The following is a 16973-nucleotide window of genomic DNA, read 5'->3' as shown; positions in this document are numbered from 1 at the left end:
CTCTATTGGCCGGCCGCCACTGACATATATGCAACATATATTTATTATTTTTAACCCCATAATTTCTTATATCTTCAACTGTGTAATACTGACTTAACAGTACAATAATTTAGAGCAATAATTCAGTAATCTGGTTTACTCTGGTATTAACACTGCATTTATTTATACATACATTTAAACTAACATTCATATTTATTTATACTATTCTTGCATTTTTACACACCTAATGATAGACCCTATTTTTCATCATTATTTGTACTCTTGTTATACTATATACTGTATGTATCTAGAATGGGAGCAAAACATAACTCAATCTCGCCCCGGGGATCAATAAAGGATTTCTGATTCTGATATATATTTTTTTATTTCCTTGCTTTAGAGAGGGAAGTTAGTCCCAAAGCTTGCCACTGCATTTATATCCTCCACCTCAAAGAAGGTGCTTCATTTAGCTGTGAGTGTGACTACAAACGGAGATCCGGAGGGTCTAGGGTCCAGATTGGAACTGGGCCTTTGGTTTGGGAGCAGGGCCACGCCTCAACCACCCACCTACCTGGTCATCCCATTCTGTCCTGTTTGTTGCTCACTGCGTTAACAGTTCTCATTGAGAACGAGTCGTGTTAAAGTGAACTAGAAACGAGTATATCAACAGTAAAAACATGTCTAAAAATATCTCTTCAAAATAAAATTCATCAAGAAAAGTCTATATGTGGTTTTGTCCATGCGGGCTGCTGCTCCTCCGGCTTTCTCCTTGTTTGGAAAATGTCACCTGAACTAGTTGTTGCATCAAATATTGAATTGTACATATATTTTTGGATGATTACATATATTGTATAAATTGTTAACAGTTCATGTAATTAAACATTGATTTTAATGTTTTGAATAATTTGGAATAATCTGGACTACAATTTAAAATAAAGTTTGTTGGTGAACAATGATTGGCTGCTCAAACATGCAGTTATTGATAAACTGATTCTTTTTTCTTTATTTGGATCTCATCAACTTCTACAAAGTCTTTGCTGGTCTTCATGGCTCCACACACACAAGTCAAAATAATCAAAATGAACAACAATTTACAGTAAAAAGACACAGTATCGATAAAAAAAGAAAAGTGTAAACGAACCAAACAGAAAGATCAGAGATACTGAGTGAAATTATTTTACAAAAACAAAACCCTCTTTCTTTCTCTCTTATTGTTTCTAAATGTAGCACTTGAAGAAGTTTAGCATATTTAATTAAGATAATGTAATTGCATAATTATTGCAATTTTTGGGTTGTATCCATATGGTTGAATGCACTTATTGTAAGTCACTTTGGATAAAAGTGTCAGCTAAATGAATGTAATGTAATTTAATAAAGGTCGACAACAGAAACAAAAAGCAGATTGTCAAACTAAATAATAAAAATAAAATAAAAACATAATAAAACAATACCTGAAACAAAAATAAACATATCTTTGGAATAATGAGTCAGCAGGAGGACAGGTGCAGTTTAAATTCAGAGAGTTTTCCCCTTAAGAAATAAACATCATTAATATAAATATGATCATGCTCTTTATCTTTAACTGCTCTGTTTCACTGTCACACAGACCTTCAGTGGTAATATATTCAGTCTATCACCAGTGAGAATGAATGGAAACAGCTTCTCAGTGAAAGTGTGTGTGAAGGTGTGTATGTGTGTGTTAGTATCAGGATCAGAGAACGACAGCTTTCCTCTGTTCCGGTCCAGATTCACTCTGATCCTCTGGAGCTTCTTCTTGACTCTGAGATCAGTGACTGGAGCTGGTGGTGACCGTGCTGAGTATTTACCTTCAGAGAACCGTATTCTCCATAGTCCAGACTGTATGAATCCCTTCCTCTGGACAGACTCTGCTAACACACCCAGTAACCAGAATGTACTGTCTCCAACCTCGACATCCCAGCTGTGAGTCCCAGAGTTAAAGCCCTCAGAGCCCAGGACAGACCAGAGTTCATCAAACCTCTCTGGATTATCAGGAAGCTGCTGTTCCTCTCCTTCTCTCACACTGGTCAGATCTTCAGACAGGATGAGTTCTGGATGAGCAGTGTTTGGATCCAGAATCAGAGGAGTGTAGGAGACCATCTCCTTCATCTTGTTCCAGATGTTGAAGGTCAGGTTGCCCAGGTGTTTGGCCTCGTCTATCAGAGCTCCTGAGAGCAGCTGTGGATCCTCCAGCAGGGGGCGCTGCTGGACTCTTTCCACTGCAGCCTTGTAGTTGTGCAGGAATGAGACGTCTTCAGCTCTCAGCTCCTCCTCTGTTGCTCTGAATGTGTCTGAAAGAGCTGCTATCTCTCTGCTCAGAGCCTCCATCTTCTCCTTCATCATCTGACTCTTCTGCTCCTCTTCCTCCCTCAGAGCAGAGATCCTGGCCTCCTCTTCCTCTTCTAGAAACTGGTGAAGCTTCTTAAACTGCTCCTTAATCTTCCTCTCTGTGCGTCGGGCCTGGACCTTCATGTGTTCTGCTGTTTGATCAGACTTCACTTTAACTTGTTCAAAAACCTTTAACTTCTCCTTTAAGGGCTCCAGAGTTTCCTGAAGTTCCTTCTTGTGTTGTCGTGCAGCTTCATCGATGGGTCTGAATCTGTGGTTGGTGTGTTTTTCTGAATCTCTGCAGACGAGACACACTGGCTGCTGATGGTCCTCACAGAAGAGTTTGAGTTTCTCAGAGTGCAGACTGCAGAGAGCCTCTGAAGCTCTCTGATCTCTCTCCTGTAAGAAGGACTCACACAGGTTCTTTAACACCCGGTTACAAGGTGGTTCAACCTTTGAAGATCTTCTCTTACAAATTAGACACTCGCGTGTTAGTTTCTCTCTCCACCATCTCTTCAGACAGTCTTTACAGAAGCTGTGGCTACATGACAGAAGAACAGGATCTCTAAAGACGTCATGACAGACCGGACAGCAGTGATCCTCCTCTGATCTGGAAGCCATTTAGTCTCTGAGTGAAGCTGAAAACACAGCAGACAGAAAGTACAGTCAGTCATGGCTCCCCTCCCTCCTCTACTAGCTTCACTGACATTTACTTTCAGGTTGAGTCGTGTTTTTAGTCAAACTCACCTTCAGTGTGTGGAGCGTCAGCAGGTTGAAGCAGCAGTGTTGTAGTTTTCCACTTTTCTCTCCTGTAGATGAACTCACTCAGATGAAGTTGTTAGTTTGTTCTGAAGGTGAATCTGATCGTCTGGTTTTCAGTCTGTGTGACTCTCTTTAATGAGGAAGAATAACAAACTGTTTCCTGGTTTGTCTGGTTGCTCAGGTGTGTCTGGTGAGGGGTGGAGCTTTAGTCAGACTTCCTCTGCTGAATGTTGCTGCACACAAAGGAGTGTCTCAATCCAAAGTCCTGATTCATTGCAGGATATGTAGACTGATAGTGTGCAGCAGGCTGTTGCAACAGTTATGTTTATGAGTCGCTTCCAAACAGATCATCGCCTGAATCAGAAGGATGGATCCAGTGGTGAGTTGATTATTCGGTTTAATCGAAGGTAGAGAACAAAATATTCCTAAAATGTTCCATAGTCCCCCTTTCTTATATTCATGGCACCCCTTAATGAAGTTAACGAGTTAACTTAGTCCCAATTCCAAACCCCTACACCCTCTCCTTAACCACTTCCACTTCGTTCAGGTGGAGGGTCCGCCATATGAAGTGCCACCCCAAACCAATTAGTGGGTTATAAAACCCTCCAATAGCAAGTCTACATGGATGACGACTTAACCAGCTGCTCTTATTGACTAAGTGCAACGCTGTTTTTTGTCCGTCATGGAACATGCTCCAATGTAAGTTCCATGTGACTACCGTTACAAACATTTACTCTTAAACTGCTCAAACTAAGAGAGACATTTAATTCATTCTACTTTATTGTCATACAGACGTTATCAACTTAAAGGGACTATTTGTAACTTTCAGAAATGCTTCTTAACAGCGACACCTGTGGCCGTGAAATCAACGAAAGTCAGCTTGCTCGCTCTCAATATACCTGAACGAGCATCACTCAAAACAGTGAGGCGACACACATCAGCTAAAACCACAATATCACTCTATATTTCAGCTGCTTGGCAGTAATGTTAGCTGACCAGACGAAGGTCTCTCCATGAACATGATTTAGATCTGATCCTAGTGTTGGCTTTTCCTGCCTAAGTGCAGGCTGAGGCAGCGGGGTACTGCAGCGTGTCTACCTGCTCTCTCCGCCCGCAGCCGGAGAGAGCAGAGGAGACACCGGCACCCGGTCGGTAACGAGAAGACAACGTAAATCTCTGTAGAGCTCCGTCACTTCACAAGACACGGAAAACCTCTGTTGGTCTGGAGGAGCTGCAGCAGTTATTTCAGCACAAACGTTCCCTGTACATTCACTAGATATTCTCAGAGCTAAACTAACTCTTCTGCAGTGTGTAGTGAGCGCGCGTTCACGTCTAGAGGTGGAGCGAGCTGAGCTGTCTGAGTGAAGGAGAGATGGCAAAGGAGGAGGGTACAGCGGCTACACGCGAACGCGTATATGCGAGCGCGCATGTGTGACGACCCGCTACATTTATACGCGTACAAAGTTACAAATAGTCCCTTTAAAGTAAATATTGCATATTGTATTTAGGATCAAATATACCCTTGTCTAGTCTAGAAAATGGTAGACATGTTCATTTGATTATAAAGTGTTGAATATTTATACATGTGCATATATATACTGTATATTTATATATATGTATTAGGGATCGACCGATTATTGGCCTTGGCGATATTATCGGCCGATATTCAGCATTTTGCCGATTATCGGTATCGGCATTTTTTTAACCGATAAAATTAATTAATTTATAAATGCGCTAATTTGTCTCTGATCAGCCTCCTCTCTGTGTCAGCCTGCTGTCAGCGCTCTCCACTGTGCAGTCTGGCTCAATGTCCCGCCCACAGCACTATCTGATTGGTTACACACAATGAGCACTAGCCAATCAACACTGAGGGTTACCGTGCCTCAGACGTGCAGACCAAGACAGACAGACAGACGGAGCCGCTCCGGTGAGCGGAACCGTGACCTTTCAGTAACACGGAAGATATTGTTGTGTAAGTTCCAATAAACATCCCAATCCTTTATGCTGAAGTTGCAGAAACACCACGATCTTATGATCTATTTATATGCTAACAAGCATGTCTAGTTTACCAGTTACACAGTGGAACTGAAACTTGCTTTAGCTGCTGATTTGCGAACGTAACATTCCTCGCCCGTATGAGTTTGTGTTTTTACATGAACGTTTACATGAACAACGTGAGATGATGTGGAGCGTCGTAGAGCTTGAATGCGATAGCGAACGTCAATACGTTCATTAGTTGATCCATAATTTAGCCAGCTGACTAGCAAAACATCTGATCAGCTGGTCCTCTCAGTCTCAACCAGGACTAACGTTACTAACTAAGATAAGATAAGATAAGATATTCATTTATTAGTCCCACAGTTTGCAGTGCACAGCAGCAAAGGGGATAGTGCAAAAAACAAGAAGCATCAGCTAACACAGTAAAGAAAGAGCTAAACAAAGTGTAACAAAATATGAACCATTTAAATAGAAGTATAAAAATAGGAGCAGTATATACAGTATTGACAATAAACAGACTATTAACAAAATTGCACAAGTGGAAAATGATATTGCACAGTGAGAATGAACTAACTAATGTTACTGAGTCTGTCCTGAAGCAGCTCTGACTTTTGACAGTTGTGTTATAATATCAGTAATATGTAATGTGATATATGATGGCAAGTTAAGGGCTTTATAAATAAACAGAAACCAGTTCCTGTCACATCTTGCTGTTAGAGAGGCCCAGTTTAATGTAATGTAATGGAACTGAATATAAGGCCTGTGTTAATCCATACAGACACTGCATAGAGTTGAATAGTCACTTCTATTGCTATTGGACATATCCAGTTCTAGTAATCATTGGTCATGAAGTATTCTAGTTTATTTGAGGAACAGAAGCCGTCTCACTGGAGAACAGGCTGAGCAACTCTGCTTTCTGCACCACAGTCTGCTGCTGCTGAATTGAGACTCAAACTTCAGCACAAATTTAAGTTTTGCTAGTTTTATTTATTTTTACACTTTATAAAACTTCAGAGATATTGTTTATTTATTTATTTAAATGTTCAGTTAACTTTATAAGAAGCTGGGACCTCCCTGCACTTTTTGTTTTAAGATAATGTTGAAAAGTTCTCTTTTAATTAAACATATGCTTTAATGCATTTCAATGAAGTTTTGTGTTATTACCATTTTTGACACCAAGATTTTAATTTTTACTGCAAATGTATATCGGTTCAAAATATCGGTTATCGGCCTCCTTGATTACTAATAATCGGTATCAGTCCTGAAAAAAAATATCGGTCGATCCCTAATATATATATATATATTTATATGCAACATATATTTATTATTTTTAACCACATAATTTATTATATCTTCAACTGTGTAATACTGACTTAACAGTACAATAATTTAGTGCAATAATTCAATAATCTGGTTTACTCTGGTATTAACACTGCATTTATTTATACATACATTTAAACTAACATTCATATTTATTAATACTATTCTTGCATTTTTACACACCTAATGATAGACCCTATTTTTCATCATTATTTGCACTCTTGTTATACTATATACTGTATGTATCTAGAATGGGATTAAAACATATCTCAATCTCGCCCCGGGGATCAATAAAGTATTTCTGATTCTGATATATATTTTTTTATTTCCTTGCTTTACAGAGGGAAGTTAGTCCCAAAGCTTGCCACTGCATTTATATCCTCCACCTTAAAGAAGGTGCTTCATTTAGCTGTGAGTGTGACTACAAACGGAGATCCGGAGGGTGTAGGGTCCAGATTGGAACTGGGCCTTTGGTTTAGGAGCAGGGCCACGCCTCAACCACCCACCTACCTGGTCATCCCATTCTGTCCTGTTTGTTGCTCACTGCGTTAACAGTTCTCATTGAGAACGAGTCGTGTTAAAGTGAACTAGAAACGAGTATATCAACAGTAAAAACATGTTTAAAAATATCTCTTCAAAATAAAATTCATCAAGAAAAGTCTATATGTGGTTTTGTCCATGCGGGCTGCTGCTCCTCCGGCTTTCTCCTTGTTTGGAAAATGTCACCTGAACTGGTTGTTGCATCAAATAGAGAAATGTACATATATTTTTGGATGATTACATATATTGTATAAATTGTTAACATTTCATGTAATTAAACATTGATTTTAATGTTTTGAATAATCTGGAATAATCTGGACTACAATTTAAAATAAAGTTTGTTGGTGAACAATGATTGGCTGCTCAAACATGCAGTTATTGATGAACTGATTCTTTTTTCTTTATTTGGATCTCATCAACTTCTACAAAGTCTTTGCTGGTCTTCATGGCTCCACACACACAAGTCAAAATAATCAAAATGAACAACAATTTACAGTAAAATGACACAATATCGATAAAAAAAGAAAAGTGTAAACGAACCAAACAGAAAGATCAGAGATACTGAGTGGAATTATTTTACAAAAGCAAATCCCTCTTTCTTTCTCTCTTATTGTTTCTAAATGTAGCACTTGAAGCAGTTTAGCATATTTAATTAAGATGATGTACTCGCATAATTATTGCAATTTTTGGGTTGTATCCATATGGTTGAATGCACTTATTGTAAGTCACTTTGGATAAAAGTGTCAGCTAAATGAATGTAATGTAATTTAATAAAGGTCGACAACAGAAACAAAAAGCAGATTGTCAAACTAAATCATAAAAAGAAAAGAAAAACATAATACAACAATACCTGAAACAAAAATAAACATATCTTTGGAATAATGAGTCAGCAGGAGGACAGGTGCAGCTTAAATTCAGAGAGTTTTCCCCTTAAGAAATAAACATCATTAATATAAATATGATCATGCTCTTTATCTTTAACTGCTCTGTTCCACTGTCACACAGACCTTCAGTGGTAATATATTCAGTTTATCTCTACTGTTAATGTATGGAAACAGCTTCTCAGTGAAAGTGTGTGTGAAGGTGTGTATGTGTGTATTAGTATCAGGATCAGAGAACGACAGCTTTCCTCTGTTCCAGTCCAGATTCACTCTGATCCTCTGGAGCTTCTTCTGGACTCTGAGATCAGTGGGTGGATATGGTGGTGACCATGCTGAGTATTTACCTTCATAGAACTGTATTATCAATAATCCAGACTGTATGAGTCCCTTCCTCTGGACAGACTCTGCTGACACACCCAGAAACCAGCCTGTACTGTCTCCAACCTCGACATCCCAGCTGTGAGTCCCAGAGTTAAAGCCCTCAGAGCCCAGGACAGACAAGAGTTTATCAAACCTCTCTGGATTATCAGGAAGCTGCTGTTCCTCTCCTCCTCTCACACTGGTCAGATCTTCAGACAGGATGACTAATGGATGAGCAGTGTTTGGATCCAGAATCAGAGGAGTGTAGGAGACCATCTCCTTCATCTTGTTCCAGATGTTGAAGGTCAGGTTGCCCAGGTGTTTGGCCTCGTCTATCAGAGCTCCTGAGAGCAGCTGTGGATCCTCCAGCAGGGGGCGCTGCTGCACTCTTTCCACTGCAGCCTTGTAGTTGTGCAGGAATGAGACGTCTTCAGCTCTCAGCTCCTCCTCTGTGGCTCTGAATGTGTCTGAAAGAGCTGCTATCTCTCTGCTCAGAGCCTCCATCTTCTCCTTCATCATCTGGCTCTTCTGCTCCTCTTCCTCCCTCAGAGCAGAGATCCTGGCCTCCTCTTCCTCTTCTAGAAACTGGTGAAGCTTCTTAAACTGCTCCTTAATCTGACTCTCTGTGCGTCGGGCCTGGACCTTCATGTGTTCTGCTGTTTGATCAGACTTCACTTTAACTTGTTCAAAAACCTTTAACTTCTCCTTTAAGGGCTCCAGAGTTTCCTGAAGTTCCTTCTTGTGTTGTCGTGCAGCTTCATCGATGGGTCTGAATCTGTGGTTGGTGTGTTTTTCTGAATCTCTGCAGATGTGACACACTGGCTGCTGATGGTCCAGACAGAAGAGTTTGAGTTTCTCAGAGTGCAGACTGCAGAGAGCCTCTGAAGCTCTCTGATCTCTCTCCTGTAAGAAGGCCTCACACAGGTTCTTTAACACCAGCATACAAGGTGGTTCTGCCTTTGAAGATCTTCTCTTACAAACTGGACACTCACGTGTTAGTTTCTCTCTCCACCATCTCTTCAGACAGTCTTTACAGAAGCTGTGGCTACATGACAGAAGAACAGGATCTCTAAAGACGTCATGACAGACCGGACAGCAGAGATCCTCCTCTGATCTTGAAGCCATTTTGTCTCTGAGTGAAGCTGAAAACACAGCAGACAGAAAGTACAGTCAGTCATGGCTCCCCTCCCTCCTCTACTAGCTTCACTGACATTTACTTTCAGGTTGAGTCGTGTTTTTAGTCAAACTCACCTTCAGTGTGTGGAGCGTCAGCAGGTTGAAGCAGCAGTGTTGTAGTTTTCCACTTTTCTCTCCTGTAGATGAACTCACTCAGATGAAGTTGTTAGTTTGTTCTGAAGGTGAATCTGATCGTCTGGTTTTCAGTCTTGTTGACTCTCTTTAATGAGGAAGAATAACAAACTGTTTCCTGGTTTGTCTGGTTTATCAGGTGAGTGGTGAGGGGTGGAGCTTTAGTCAGATCTCTGCTGAATGTTGCTGCACACAGAGGAGTGACTCATCTAAAGTCCTGATTCATTGCAGGATATGTAGACTGATAGTGTGCATCAGGCTGTTGCAACAGTTATGTTTATGAGAAGAATCGCTTCCAAACAGATCATCTCCTGAATCAGAAGGATGGATCTACAGTTCTGGATCCATGGTGAGTTGATTATTTGGTTTAATCGAAGGTAAAGAAAAAAGTATTCCTAAAATTTTCCATAGTCCCCCTTTCTTATATTCATGGCACCCCTTAATGAAGTTAACAAGATAACTTAGGCCTAATTCCAAACCCCTACACCCTCTCCCTAACCACTTCCACTTCGTTCAGGTGGAGGGTCCGCCATATTAAGTGCCATATATATATATATATATATATATATATATATATATGTATTAGGGATTGACCGATTATCGGCGTGGCCGATATTATCTGCAGATATTCAGCATTTTGCCGATTATCGGTATCGGCATTGTTTTTTAACTGAGAACCGATAAAATAAATTAATTTAGAAATGCGCTACTTTGGCTCTGATCAGCCTCCTCTCTGTGTCAGCCTGCTGTCAGCGCTCTCCACTGTGCAGTCTGGCTCAATGTCCCGCACACAGCACTATCTGATTGGTTACACGCCATGAGCACTAGCCAATCACCACTGAGGGTTACCGTGCCCCAGACGTGCAGACCAAGACAGACAGACAGACGGAGCCGCTCCGGTGAGCGGAACCGTGACCTTTCGGTAACACGGAAGATATTGTTGTGTAAGTTCCAATAAACATCCCAATCCTTTATGCTGAAGTTGCAGAAACACCACGATCTTATGATCTATTTATATGCTAACAAGCATGTCTAGTTTACCAGTTACACAGTGGAACTGAAACTTGCTTTAGCTGCCGATTTGCAAACATAACATTCCTCACCCGTATGAGTTTGTGTTTTTACATGAACGCTTACATGACCAACGTGAGATGATGTGGAGCGTCGTAGAGCTTGAATGCGATAGCGAACGTCAATACGTTCATTCGTTGATCCATAATTTAGCCAGCTGACTAGCAAAACATCTGATCAGCTGGTCCTCTCAGTCTCAACCAGGACTAACGTTACTAACTAAGATAAGATAAGATAAGATATTCATTTATTAGTCCCAAAGTGGGGAAATGTGCAGTGCACAGCAGCAAAGGGGAAAGTGCAAAAAACAAGAAGCATCAGCTAACCAATTAAAAAAAAGAGCTAAACAAAGCATAACAAAATATGAACCATTTAAATAGAAGGAAGTATAAAAATAGGAGCAGTATATACAGTATTGACAATAAACAGACTATTAACAAAATTGCACAAGTGGAAAATGATATTGCACAGTGAGAATGAACTAACTAATGTTACTGAGTCTGTCCTGAAGCAGCTCTGACTTTTGACAGTTGTGTTATAATATCAGTAATATGTAATGTGATATATGATGGCAAGTTAAGGGCTTTATAAATAAACAGAAACCAGTTCCTGTCACATCTTGCTGTTAGAGAGGCCCAGTTTAATGTAATGTAATGGAACTGAATATAAGGCCTGTGTTAATCCATACAGACACTGCATAGAGTTGAATAGTCACTTCTATTGCTATTGGACATATCCAGTTCTAGTAATCATTGGTCATGAAGTATTCTAGTTTATTTGAGGAACAGAAGCCGTCTCACTGGAGAACAGGCTGAGCAACTCTGCTTTCTGCACCACAGTCTGCTGCTGCTGAATTGAGACTCAAACTTCAGCACAAATTTAAGTTTTGCTAGTTTTATTTATTTTTACACTTTATAAAACTTCAGAGAGATATTGTTTATTTATTTATTAAAATGTTCAGTTAACTTTATAAGAAGCTGGGACCTCCCTGCACTTTTTGTTTTAAGATAATGTTGAAAAGTTCTCTTTTAATTAAACATGTGCTTTAATGCATTTCGATGAAGTTTTGTGTTATTCACATTTTTGACACCAAGATTTTAATTTTTACTGCAAATGTATATCGGTTCAAAATATCGGTTATCGGTCTCCTTGATTACTAATAATCGGTATCAGTCCTAAAAAAACCATATTGGTCGATCCCTAATATATATATATATATATATATATATATATATATATATATATATATATATATATATATGCAACATATATTTATTATTTTTAACCCCATAATTTCTTATATCTTCAACTGTGTAATAATGACTTAACAGTACAATAATTTTGTGCAATAATTCAATAATCTGGTTTACCCTGAAGCTCCCACTGAAATCCATCAACCTAGGCTACAGACAGGAGAAGGTGAGACTTGTCTTCGAGCTGAGAGACTCACCTGACCCGTCTGTCCAAAACACCAAGGTCCAAATTCGAACAGGACGCAAGTGGGATGTAACTCAGGCAGTCGACCAGGCCATCAATCGCCTAAAACACCAGGAGATTGTCGGGCAGCTGCAGCAAGGCAGGGCCGGGTTTGGGTGGGGACCAGCACCCAAGATGTGGTCCAAAGCATCGAAGAAGGAAAGGAAAGACCTTGTGATCTCCGAAGTCACAAAGATGGAAGAAGAGGGCTACAAGTAAACAAGGCCAGCCCAGCAACATCTCAGCGGCTGATCCAGTTTGTTCGGCAAGGGGGCAAAGGCCAGAGCAGCAGTGCAAGGGGGCGGTCTCTCCTGTGTCTTGGAGGCGAGTGGAATATGAGAGCTGACCTTGACCGGCAGTTAAAGTTCCCGCATGAAATAACACTAACATCCCTTCGGCCAGATATTGTGCTCTGGTCCACCTCTACAAGGACGGTTATCATGGCGGAGCTGACTGTCCCATGGGAAGAGGGGATAGAGGCTGCCTTCGAGAGAAAGAAGGAAAAGTACTCAGAGCTGGCAGTGAAGAGTGCACTCAAGCAGGATGGAGGGCGGTCACCCGTCCAGTAGAAGTCGGGTGCAGAGGCTATGCTGGAACATCCACCCAGCGGCTCCTGAGGTCCCTGGGGATCACAGGCTCCAAGCTTAGAAAGGCGCTCAAAGAACTTGCGGAGGAGGCTGAGCAAGGGAGCTTCTGGCTCTGGTTTCGTAGAAAGGACAAGGCGTGGGGAAAAGGAGGGTCCTAAGGCTGGCTGCAGGGGGCGGCAGGGAGACGTCCCTGTCGCTGCTCCACCACCTTGAGATGTTCCGGGATTAATGGAGCGAAACCTCAGTGAAGGGTGGCTCCCGGCTGACGACCCTGCAGCCGGCCCAATGGCACCGTCGGAGGTGTGACAGGCAGAAATGCCCAGCAGGTATAACCATCTGTGCTTCAATCTGGTATTAACACTGCATTTATTTATACATACATTTAAACTAACATTCATATTTATTTATACTATTCTTGCATTGTTACACACCTAATGACAGACCCTATTTTTCATCATTATTTTCACTCCTGTTATACTATATACTGTATGTATCTAGAATGGGAGCAAAACATAACTCAATCTCGCCCCGGGGATCAATAAAGTATTTCTGATTCTGATATATATTTTTTTATTTCCTTGCTTTAGAGAGGGAAGTTAGTCCAAAAGCTTGCCACTGCATTTATATCCTCCACCTTAAAGAAGGTGCTTCATTTAGCTGTGAGTGTGACTACAAACGGAGATCCGGAGGGTGTAGGGTCCAGATTGGAACTGGGCCTTTGGTTTGGGAGCAGGGCCACGCCTCAACCACCCACCTACCTGGTCATCCCATTCTGTCCTGTTTGTTGCTCACTGCGTTAAGAGTTCTTATTGAGAACGAGTCGTGTTAAAGTGAACTAGAAACGAGTATATCAACAGTAAAAACATGTCTAAAAATATCTCTTCTAAATAAAATTCATAAAGAAAAGTCTATATGTGGTTTTGTCCATGCGGGCTGCTGCTCCTCCGGCTTTCTTATGTTTGGAAAATGTCACCTGAACTGATTGTTGCATCAAATAGAGAATTGTACATATATTTTTGGATGATTACATATATTGTATAAATTGTTAACATTTCATGTAATTAAACATTGATTTTAATGTTTGGAATAATCTGGAATAATCTGGACTACAATTTAAAATAACGTTTGTTGGTGAACAATGATTGGCTGCTCAAACATGCAGTTATTGATTAACTGATTATTTTTTCTTTATTTGGATCTCATCAACTTCTACAAAGTCTTTGCTGGTCTTCATGGCTCCACACACACAAGTCAAAATAATCAAAATGAACAACAATTTACAGTAAAATGACACAGTATCAATAAAAAAAGAAAAGTGTAAACGAACCAAACAGAAAGATCAGAGATACTGAGTGAAATTATTTTACAAAAACAAAACCCTCTTTCTTTCTCTCTTATTGTTTCTAAATGTAGCACTTGAAGCAGTTTAGCATATTTAATTAAGATGATGTAATTGCATAATTATTGACATTTTCGGGTTGTATCCATATGGTTGAATGCACTTATTGTAAGTCACTTTGGATAAAAGTGTCAGCTAAATGAATGTAATGTAATTTAATAAAGGTCGACAACAGAAACAAAAAGCAGATTGTCAAACTAAATAATAAAAAGAAAAGAAAAACATAATAAAACAATACCTGAAACAAAAATAAACATATCTTTGGAATAATGAGTCAGCAGGAGGACAGGTGCAGCTTAAATTTAGAGAGTTTCCCCCTTAAGAAATAAACATCATTAATATAAATATGATCATGCTCTTTATCTTTAACTGCTCTGTTCCACTGTCACACAGACCTTCAGTGGTAATATATTCAGTCTATCACCAGTGTAAATGAATGGAAACAGCTTCTCAGTGAAAGTGTGTGTGAAGGTGTGTATGTGTGTGTTAGTATCAGGATCAGAGAACGACAGCTTTCCTCTGTTCCAGTCCAGATTCACTCTGATCCTCTGGAGCTTCTTCTTGACTCTGAGATCAGTGGGTGGAGCTGGTGGTGACCATGCTGCGTATTTACCTTCACTGAACCCTATTATCCATAATCCAGACCGTGTGAGTCCCTTCCTCTGGACAGACTCTGCTGACACACCCAGAAACCAGCTTGTACTGTCTCCAACCTCGACATCCCAGCTGTGAGTCCCAGAGTTAAAACCCTCAGAGCCCAGGACAGAGATGTATTCATCAAACCTCTCTGGATTATCAGGAAGCTGCTGTTCCTCTCCTCGTCTCACACTGGTCAGATCTTCAGACAGGATGAGTTTTGGATGAGCAGTGTTTGGATCCAGAATCAGAGGAGTGTAGGAGACCATCTCCTTCATCTTGTTCCAGATGTTGAAGGTCAGGTTGCCCAGGTGTTTGGCCTCGTCTATCAGAGCTCCTGAGAGCAGCTGTGGATCCTCCAGCAGGGTGCGCTGCTGGACTCTTTCCACTGCAGCCTTGTAGTTGTGCAGGAATGAGACGTCTTCAGCTCTCAGCTCCTCCTCTGTGGCTCTGAATGTGTCTGAAAGAGCTGCTATCTCTCTGCTCAGAGCCTCCATCTTCTCCTTCATCATCTGACTCTTCTGCTCCTCTTCCTCCCTCAGTGCAGAGATCCTGGCCTCCTCTTCCTCTTCTAGAAACTGGTGAAGCTTCTTAAACTGCTCCTTAATCTTCCTCTCTGTGCTCCGGGCCTGGACCTTCATGTGTTCTGCTGTTTGATCAGACTTCACTTTAACTTGTTCAAAAACCTTTAACTTCTCCTTTAAGGGCTCCAGAGTTTCCTGAAGTTTCTTCTTGTGTTGTCGTGCAGCTTCATCGATGGGTCTGAATCTGTGGTTGGTGTGTTTTTCTGAATCTCTGCAGATGTGACACACTGGCTGCTGATGGTCCAGACAGAAGAGTTTGAGTTTCTCAGAGTGCAGACTGCAGAGAGTCTCTGAAGCTCTCTGATCTCTCTCCTGTAAGAAGGTCTCACACAGGTTCTTTAACACCAGCATAGAAGGTGGTTCTGCCTTTGAAGATCTCCTCTTACAAATTGGACACTCACGTGTTGGTTTCTCTCTCCACCAGTTCTTCAGACAGTCTTTACAGAAGCTGTGGCTACATGGCAAAAGAACAGGATGTCTAAAGACGTCATGACAGACCGGACAGCAGAGATCCTCCTCTAATCTGGAAGCCATTTAGTCTCTGAGTGAAGCTGGAAACACAGCAGACAGAAAGTACAGTCAGTCATGGCTCCCCTCCCTCCTCTACTAGCTTCACTGACATTGACCTTCACTTTGAGTCGTGTTTTTAGTCAAACTCACCTTCAGTGTGTGGAGCGTCAGCAGGTTGAAGCAGCAGTGTTGTAGTTTTCCACTTTTCTCTCCTGTAGATGAACTCACTCAGATGAAGTTGTTAGTTTGTTCTGAAGGTGAATCTGATCGTCTGGTTTTCAGTCTGTGTGACTCTCTTTAGTGAGGAAGAATAACAAACTGTTTCCTGGTCTGTCTGGTTTATCAGGTGAGTCTGGTGAGGGGTGGAGCTTTAGTCACACTTCCTCTGCTGAATGTTTCTGCACACAGAGGAGTGACTCATCTAAAGTCCTTATTCATTGCAGGACATGTAGACTGATAGTGTGCAGCAGGCTGTTGCAACAGTTATGTTTATGAGAAGAATCGCTTCCAAACAGATCATCACCTGAATCAGAAGGATGGATCTACAGTTCTGGATCCATGGTGAGTTGATTATTTGGTTTAATTGAAGGTAGAGAAAAAAATATTCCTAAAATGTTCCATAGTCCCCCTTTCTTATATTCATGGCACCCCTTAATGAAGTTAACAAGTTAACTTAGGCCCAATTCCAAACCCCTACACCCTCTCCTTAACCACTTCCACTTCGTTCAGGTGGAGGGTCCGCCATATTAAATGCCACCTCAAACTAATTAGCGGGGAGTGGAAGTGGGTTATAAAACCCTCCAATAGCAAATCTACATGGATGACGACTTAACCAGCTGCTCTTACTGAGTAAGTGCAACGCTGTTTTTTGTCCGTCATGGAACATGCTCCAATGTAAGTTCCATGTGACTACCGTTACAAACATTTACTCTTCAACTGCTCCAACTAAGAGACATTTAATTCATTCTACTTTATTGTCATACAGACGTTATCAACTTAAAGTAAATATTGTATATTGTATTTATGATCAAATATACCCTTGTCTAGTCTAGAAAATGGTAGACATGTTCATTTGATTATAAAGTGTTGTATATTTATACATGTGTATATACTGTGTGTATATATATATAAATATATATATATATATATATATATATATATATATATAAATACATATATAAATACATATTTATTATTTTTAACCCCATAATTTTTG

General features: G+C 40.6%; 4 protein-coding genes across 5 annotated transcripts in view; 1 reads left to right on the top strand and 3 right to left on the bottom strand.

Annotated features, from left to right (window-relative positions):
* The window catches only part of LOC141768833 (zinc-binding protein A33-like), a 275021-nt gene that overhangs the window by 60437 nt on the left and 197611 nt on the right, over window positions 1-16973 (top strand). The window lies entirely within an intron of this gene.
* On the bottom strand, window positions 1421-3222 carry LOC141768510 (nuclear factor 7, ovary-like). Its single transcript, XM_074636841.1, has 2 exons — window positions 3073-3222; window positions 1421-2963 (listed from the first exon to the last, which is right to left on the bottom strand). Exon 2 carries the CDS (start codon window positions 2944-2946, stop codon window positions 1558-1560), a length of 1389 nt encoding a protein of 462 aa, XP_074492942.1. The 5' UTR covers window positions 2947-2963; window positions 3073-3222; the 3' UTR covers window positions 1421-1557.
* LOC141768484 (nuclear factor 7, ovary-like) lies at window positions 6775-9572 on the bottom strand. The gene is made up of 2 exons (XM_074636811.1): window positions 9438-9572; window positions 6775-9328 (listed from the first exon to the last, which is right to left on the bottom strand). The coding sequence occupies exon 2, from the start codon at window positions 9309-9311 to the stop codon at window positions 7923-7925; it is 1389 nt and encodes a 462-aa protein (XP_074492912.1). The 5' UTR covers window positions 9312-9328; window positions 9438-9572; the 3' UTR covers window positions 6775-7922.
* On the bottom strand, window positions 13791-16079 carry LOC141768478 (zinc-binding protein A33-like). Its single transcript, XM_074636799.1, has 2 exons — window positions 15908-16079; window positions 13791-15798 (listed from the first exon to the last, which is right to left on the bottom strand). Exon 2 carries the CDS (start codon window positions 15779-15781, stop codon window positions 14393-14395), a length of 1389 nt encoding a protein of 462 aa, XP_074492900.1. The 5' UTR covers window positions 15782-15798; window positions 15908-16079; the 3' UTR covers window positions 13791-14392.

The sequence above is a fragment of the Sebastes fasciatus genome, chromosome 1, assembly GCF_043250625.1.
Source record: "Sebastes fasciatus isolate fSebFas1 chromosome 1, fSebFas1.pri, whole genome shotgun sequence".
NCBI classification, from domain to species: Eukaryota; Metazoa; Chordata; class Actinopteri; order Perciformes; family Sebastidae; genus Sebastes; species Sebastes fasciatus.
This window is presented reverse-complemented; position numbering and strand designations above follow the sequence as displayed.